General features: G+C 40.3%; 1 protein-coding gene across 4 annotated transcripts in view; it reads right to left on the reverse strand.

Annotated features, from left to right (window-relative positions):
- The window catches only part of GPBP1L1 (GC-rich promoter binding protein 1 like 1), a 62,989-nt gene that overhangs the window by 6,278 nt on the left and 49,221 nt on the right, over nt 1–7,490 (reverse strand). For all 4 annotated transcript variants that reach the window (XM_012434544.3, XM_012434545.3, XM_012434546.3 and 1 more), the window contains exon 7: nt 6,435–6,628. In XM_012434544.3, coding sequence (XP_012289967.2) covers nt 6,435–6,628 — 194 coding nt within the window. The remainder of the gene's footprint in view (nt 1–6,434; nt 6,629–7,490) is intronic.

Consider the following 7,490-nt stretch of genomic DNA (forward strand, 5'->3'; position numbering starts at 1 on the left):
CCGGCCGGTTGATGGGTATTAAACGAAGACACAATAATAGCTTTAGAAACGGAATTAACTTCACTATCTGCAATGTACCAGATGATGGTCACAGTTTTATTTAATTTTTAAATCAATGAGGCCTAATAATTGTTATGTTGACTTTTAATAGATAATGATACTGACCATAAGAATTTGTTCAAGGTTATTCCGCTAGTAAATGAAATTGCCTTTTCACTATCCCAAAATGCCTCCAAAAACAAGCAAGCAGATCAGAGAAACAATGACCCAACCAGAAAGAAGATTAATTGTTTTCTTGCATTGATAAAAATCTAAAGATGGTTGCTTGTGTCAGGTTAACTATCAAAGACGATTTGTGACCTTTCCTAAGTTGTAGAGTCACTGGATGTCCCGTTTTTAAAACAATGTCACTTCAGAGCACAGAAACACTTGGGTTTCTGCCACAATAGTACAAAAGATTTACTGTTACATAAAACAGAGTATCTACATCTCTGCCAATTTTATTTCAACTTAATTGATAGTAACTTAAACCCTATGGGATAGCTGGACTACTCCCTGGAAAAATCACTATGTCCCATACCTGTTTTTATCAGATGATTATATATGTAAAAGTCCATTAAAGTGAACTGTATAACCCGTTTTTTTTTGTTGTTGTTTTTTAAATGTTCTCTCCTTTTCCTCTAAATTCTGAATCAGCCCTAACTTGATCCACTTCAAGCGGTCATCTTCTCCTACTGGACTGAAAATTCTAAAATCACTGGGCTCAAACTTTCTCCCACCTCCTCTCCCATTTGCCCCTCAAGTTCAAAGGAACTTCCTCCTTTCTAACACTGTTTATTCTCTTTCAAGTTTACCAAATATGCTAACCCACCTTACTGAAATTAGAAGAAAAAAGCGAGACTTCTTATTTTCCCTCAATCTTATATGTTGCCTTCCTTTTACTGCCAAACTTCTGAGTAAGACAGTATCAGCTTTCACTTGCTCATTAACTGCTTACTGCTTAGTTAACCTGCAATACTTACCTCTATCCCCATTTTAGTAAAACAACTCTTTCATAAATAACCAAAAATTTCATCTTTATTTTTTCTTATTTTATTTTTTTTTGAGACAGAGTCTCACTCTGTAGCCCAGACTGGAATGCAGTGGTGTGATCTCAGCTCACTGCAACCTCTGCCTCCCGGGTCCTGGTTCAAGCAATGCTCCTGCCTCAGCCTCCCAAGTGGCTGGGATTACAGGCATGCACCACCATTTCCAGCTAATTTTTATATTTTTAGTAGAGACGGGGTTTCACCATGTTGGCCAGGCTGGTCTTGAATTCTTGACCTTGTGATCCACCCACCTCGGTCTCCCAAAGTGCTGGGATTACAGGCATCAGCCACTGCGCCTGGCCCAAATTTCATCTTTGGATTACAAAGGCCAGCTCTAAAAAAATCTGTCTTCTTTAGGAAATGTGATGTTGTTCATTACAATATTTTCTGAACCTGTCCCTTTTTCTCTTCTTGAGTTCCAGATGCTTCACTCTCTTGGTTCTCTTTTTACCTCTTGAATTCCCTTCTTTTCAATGGATGTAAGCATTCTAGCATTCTAGCCTCAGTACTCTTCTTCTGCTGTAATCTGTTGAACCAGGTGAACTTCATTAAAAAAAGCAATTACAGCCAGGCGCGGTGGCTCACGCCTGTAATCCCAGCACTTTGGGAGGCCGAGGCGGGTGGATCACAAGGTCAAGAGATCGAGACCATCCTGGTCAACATGGTGAAATCCCCTCTCTACTAAAAATACAAAAAATTAGCTGGGCAGGGTGGCGCGTGCCTGTAATCCCAGCTACTCGGGAGGCTGAGGCAGGAGAATTGCCTGAACCCAGGAGGCAGAGGTTGCGGTGAGCCGAGATCGCGCCATTGCACTCCAGCCTGGGTAACAAGAGTGAAACTCCGTCTCAAAAAAAAAAAAAAAAAAAAGCAATTACTTGTAACTGTTTATTCAGTTTAAAATGTTAAAATTGTGTAGATAATATGTAAAATTGCACCTCCTACCTACTTTAACCTCTCTCTTATGCTTTTTATATAGGCCTCCATGAAGTCTTACTTCCCCATCCACTTTCACATACCAGCCATACCAAACCAATATGGTTCCTTTATTCCAAACATACCATATTCTGCATCAATTTTCTGGGTAACAACAGGTTCCCTCTGCCAAGAATGTCCCATCTACTTGCTTTCTAATGAACTAGTTTTTTTTTTTTTTTTTTTTTTTTGAGATGGAGTCTCACACTGTCACCCAGGCTGGAGTGCAGTGGCGCAATCTTGGCTCACTGCAACCTCCACCTCCCGGGTTCAAGCAATTCTCCTGCCTCAGCCTCCCAAGTAGCTGGGGCGCACCCCTGGCTAATGTTTTGTACTTTTAGTAGAGACAGGGTTTCACTATGTTGGCCAGGCTGGTCTTGAACTCCTGACCTCGTGATCCTCCCACTTTGGCCTCCCAAAATGCTGGGCTTACAGGTGTGAGCCACCATGCCTGGCTGGTACTACTGTTTTTAAATGTCCACTTACTCAGGAATTAGGATGATTCAAAAACTTTATTCCAATTACTTGCTTCAATTTACTGTTGAGAAAATTTTAGCAAAATCAAGTAACTTGCTTAAGATCACAACCCTAGAAAGTGTCACAAAGATTTCAACTTAGTTAAGTTCGACTCAAAAGACTAAATTCTCATCTTCCTTTTCTATTCTTCATCCTTCAAGACAGGAGGCATTCTCGAACAGTAGAAAGAGCTCTGGTTTTGAAGTCAAACCTGGGTTAAAAGCCTGACTCTACCACTTATTAGCTATGTAACTGCACAGTATGTAATTCCCTATATCCCAGGATTAAATGAGTAAATACTTTAATATGTGTAAAAGGTCTAATAAAGAAACACAGTAAGATGTCAACAAATGGCAGTTCTCTTTATCATATATTTGAACCCCAGTTATCTGTAAAGACTCTGACAACCCTTCCCAGGCAGAAAAGGACGATTTTTTTTTAATGCCTGTTTCTTCATTAGATGGTAAACTCTGGGATTACAGGCCAAGTATTATTTTGTGCCTCTAGTGACACCTAGTGTTTACTATATAGATACTCAATAATTATTGCTAATGTCTAGATAGAATTAATGCATAAATCAACATTTGCTTATTAGTTATCTTACCTCTTCCTCCCTCTAACATCTCACATTCTAAGTACCCAGAATCACAATCACATTTCCTGAAACCTGATCTTCCATAGTTATCCCAATTTCCCACGGTAGAATGTCTTCTGTTTTCTTTTGCTGTCTAATTTTCCTCTTACTATCTGCCATTACCACCTCCCTTCTCTGCCAACTGTCACCAACCTGTTCAAGCTTTAAGAGCAGCAGCTTTATATTAGTTTTCCAATCTTCATTCTACCCCTGACTTACAACAGGGCTAAAGTGATCTTAGGTTTTGTATCATAATTTTTATCCTTGTCACTTTTTTACCTTTTATTAGATCCTTGAGGACACTATGACATTTTCCTACTCATTTTTGTATTTTTTTTCTTTGAGACGGAGTTTCACTCTTGTTACCCAGGCTGGAGTGCAATGGCGCGATCTCGGCTCACCGCAACCTCCGCCTCCTGGGTTCAGGCAATTCTTCTGCCTCAGCCTCCTGAGTAGCTGGGATTACAGGCATGCGCCACCATGCCCAGCTAATTTTTTTGTATTTTTAGTCGAGATGGGGTGTTTCACCATGTTGACCAGGATGGTCTCGATCTCTTGACCTCGTGATCCACCCGCCTCGGCCTCCCAAAGTGCTGAGATTACAGGCTTGAGCCACCGCGCCCGGCCCATTTTTGTATTTTCAATAGTCCTGCAGAATGCTTGCAGACATCTTAAAGTAACAAGAAAGTCTTTGTAAACTCTCAAGAATTGGGACAAACATAAGGTATGCTGGCAGGTTAGGAACAATAACATTTATTGGCACTAATATGCCAGTTTTAGGTATTTCATAAAATTTTCTTATTTACTTCTCACCAAAAAAAGTGGGTATTATTATCCCTATTTTATAGAAGAAGAAACTGAGACTTGGAAGTGAAGAAATTTGCCCAAGGTCCTAAGACGAAGAAGGAACAAGGTAGAATCTGTCTATTCCATAGCCCGGTAGTTAACTTCCATGCTTGGCTGTTTCCTTCTTTGTAATTGCTCTCTTCACTTGAATTCACATTCTTTCCCTTCTACATCAGAGGAAAATAAGTATCCTAAACCCTTTTCAAAGATAATTGTACTTGTCAATTAAGTTTTATTCCCACATATTTATTCTTGGTCCATGACCCTTACTAATGACCTCCTCTCTTCCAAGTACAGTTCAAGTTGCTTCCAGTGGCTTCTTCCTACAGATTTCCTCATTTATACACTTATTTTTTCCACCACCTATATTCGATCTAGTTCCTTTTACTGTCAAGGTTAAAAGGTGCCACTACCTCCACATATTTCCAAAAGTCCTTGAAATATTGTTTCAGACCTACTTTCCTAAAAACATCAACTCACGGCTGGGCGCGGTGGCTCACGCCTGTAATCTCAGCACTTTGGGAGGCCAAGGCGGGTGGATCACGAGGTCAAGAGATTGAGACCATCCTGGTCAACATGGTGAAACCCCGTCTCTACTAAAAATACAAAAAAATTAGCTGGGCATGGTGGCGCATGCCTGTAATCCCAGCTACTCAGGAGGCTGAGGCAGGAGAATTGCCTGAACCCAGAAGGCGGAGGTTGCAGTGAGCCGAGATCGCACCATTGCACTCCAGCCTGGGTAACAAGAGCAAAACTCCGTCTCAAAAAAAAAAAAAAAAAAAAATCAACTCAAAAGTCTCCTCAACACCAGGAGAAATGCCTGATGTAGGTGACTGGGGGAAGTGGGGATGGAGACAGCAAACGACCATGGCATGTATGTACCCATGCAACAATCCTGCAGGATGTGCACATGTACCCGAGCCCAAATACAATTAAAAAAAAAAAAGTCTCCTGGAACTTTCTAATCACTAAGGCTTTTTTTCAGTTATTTTCCTCAACTTGCTTCTCCTGTTGCTATTGCAAACTTACCCACTTGTATTTCTGTGATAGTTTACCACTTTTTTCTGAAATAACAGTTTGTCAGTATTATCCCATTCTTTACTCCTCTTCTTCTATCCTCTTCTCTTGTAGATCTAATCCATCTTGAAAACTCCAATCATTATCAGTAGAATAATTACTCCCAATGAAATTATTAAGAGACCAGGCTTGGTGGCTCAAGGCTGTAATCCTAGTACTTTGCAAGGTCAAGGCGGGAGGATGGCTTGAGCCCAGAAGTTTGAGACCAGCCTGGGCAATACTGTGAGAACCCACCACTATTTAAGATAAATAAGTATTAGAGTTTGGCTATGAGAAAACTTCACGTGCCGCTGCTTAGTCTGGACACTGATTAAAAGACTGGCAAACTATGATCCATGGGCCAAATCTTGCCTGAGGTATTTCTGTATGATTCATGAGCGCATAATATTTTTTTACATTTTTAGGGAGTTGAAAAAAAAAAAAGCAACGTGTAACGAAAATCATATGTATCAAGCAAAGCCTAAAATTTTATTATCTGGCCCTTCAAATAAAAAAATTTACCAATCCCTTCTATAAATGGTTTGGAGCCACTGAAGGGATTCAGGAAGGAATGTGATATATTCAATTGTTCTGGGATGATCATTCTGGCAGTTCTGCAGGACACAGAGACATAAGAAAATAGAAAGGTATACTACAAAAGTAAATGTGAGATGACAAAGTCCTGAACAAGGACAGCGTAGAAAGAATAACTAATAGGGACTTTGTAATTCCTTGGCTGAAGAGAGTGACTAAGGAGGAAGAGAAATAGCCAAGGTAGTCAAGCTGAGTGATCAGATGGATGTTGCTGCTATTACAGAAAACCAGAGGGGCCACGTGCCTATAATCTCAGTGCTTTGGGAACCTGAGGTAGGAGGATTGCCTAAGGCCAGGAGTTTAAGAGACCAGCCTGGGCAACAGAATGAGATCCTGTCTCTACAAAAAATAAGCTGGGCATAGTGGCATGCACCTGTAGTTCCAGCTACTTGGGAGGCTGAGGTTACACTGAGCCATGATTGTGCCATTGCACTCCAACGTGGGTGAAAGTGAGAAACTGTCTCAAAAAAAAAAAAAAAAAAAAAGGGAAAGAAAGAAAACTGCATATCAGGAGAAAGATTATGAAATGATGAAGCTAATGAGTCTGAGAGGTCTACTAAAAATCCAATTGGCAGGAGTAGAGTCTGGAGACAGTAAAATACTATACATATAACAGGTACTGAGTATCTGGTGACTGATTTGGCAAGAAAAAACAAATTTATTAAATTTTTTCTGATTTATTCCCAAACTTCTCTTGTACAAGGTTCTTAACCTGATTCTAATCATACCTTAGAAGGAGGTGGTACAGGCTTAGGAACCAGGTTCTTATAGACACTTGGAACCAAGGATGAAGATTTGTTCCCATTTGCATGGTGAGATCCTGGTGAGGTGAATGCAGCAGAGAAGGCAGCAGCAGGATCCTCTTTGGAAACTTTTTTGATAACTAGCATCTTGGAGGGTTGCTTGGCACTAGGTGGGTTTTCTGTGAAATATAATAGTGGAGAGACAAAAGAATGTCAAACCTGTTGTGTAACATGAAGCATAGTTTATACAAAGGCCTTAGTCAACAAAACAACTGACAGTTAAGACAGAGGGATTAAACATTCCCTGGTATGCACTTAATAGATACTCTCAAAAGGGAGACTACTCAGGAATGTACAAAAAATGCAGCATATGAGGAACTTGATATTAAATTTATAAATCAGCTAGAAGCCCAAAGATGTTAAGAGTCCTTCAGGGGCACAGTATGTCTGATGTACAATGTAATCAGTCAGGCATGAACCAAACAATAAATCCAAGGGCCAGGCACTGTGGCTCACACCTGTAATTCTAGCACTTGGAGGTGCTGAGGTGGACACATCACTTGAGTCCAAGAGTTTGAGACCAGCCTGGGCAATGTGGAAAAATGCCACAGATTAGGTTTGGTTTGAAATACAGATTCCCTTCTTGTCACTGCATTCCAGCCTGGGTGACAGAGCAAGACTCCATCTCAAAAAAAAAAAAAAAGCCAGATTCATATCTGTTATTTTTTTAAATTCCCAACAAATATATGCAAACACGTGGCATTTATATATGTTTTCCCCTTGCCCCCATAACAAGTATTATTTATAACTGCCAAAACATAAAAGATCAGACAATTGGAAACTGGTTGAATGAAATGGTATATTCATAGGATATGGTATTATATAACAAAGAACACTTCTGAATTGTATTTAATAATATTGAGAAGCCAGGCAGGGCGGCATGTGCCTGTAATCCCAGCTACTCAGAAGGCTGAGGCAGGAGGAATGCTCGAGGCCAGCAGTTCAAGACCAGACTGGAGAACACAGTGAGACCTTGTCTCC

Source organism: Aotus nancymaae, unplaced genomic scaffold, assembly GCF_030222135.1.
Source record: "Aotus nancymaae isolate 86718 unplaced genomic scaffold, 86718_ANA_hifiasm-v0.15.2.pri h1tg000007l, whole genome shotgun sequence".
In the NCBI taxonomy this organism is placed as follows: domain Eukaryota; kingdom Metazoa; phylum Chordata; class Mammalia; order Primates; family Aotidae; genus Aotus; species Aotus nancymaae.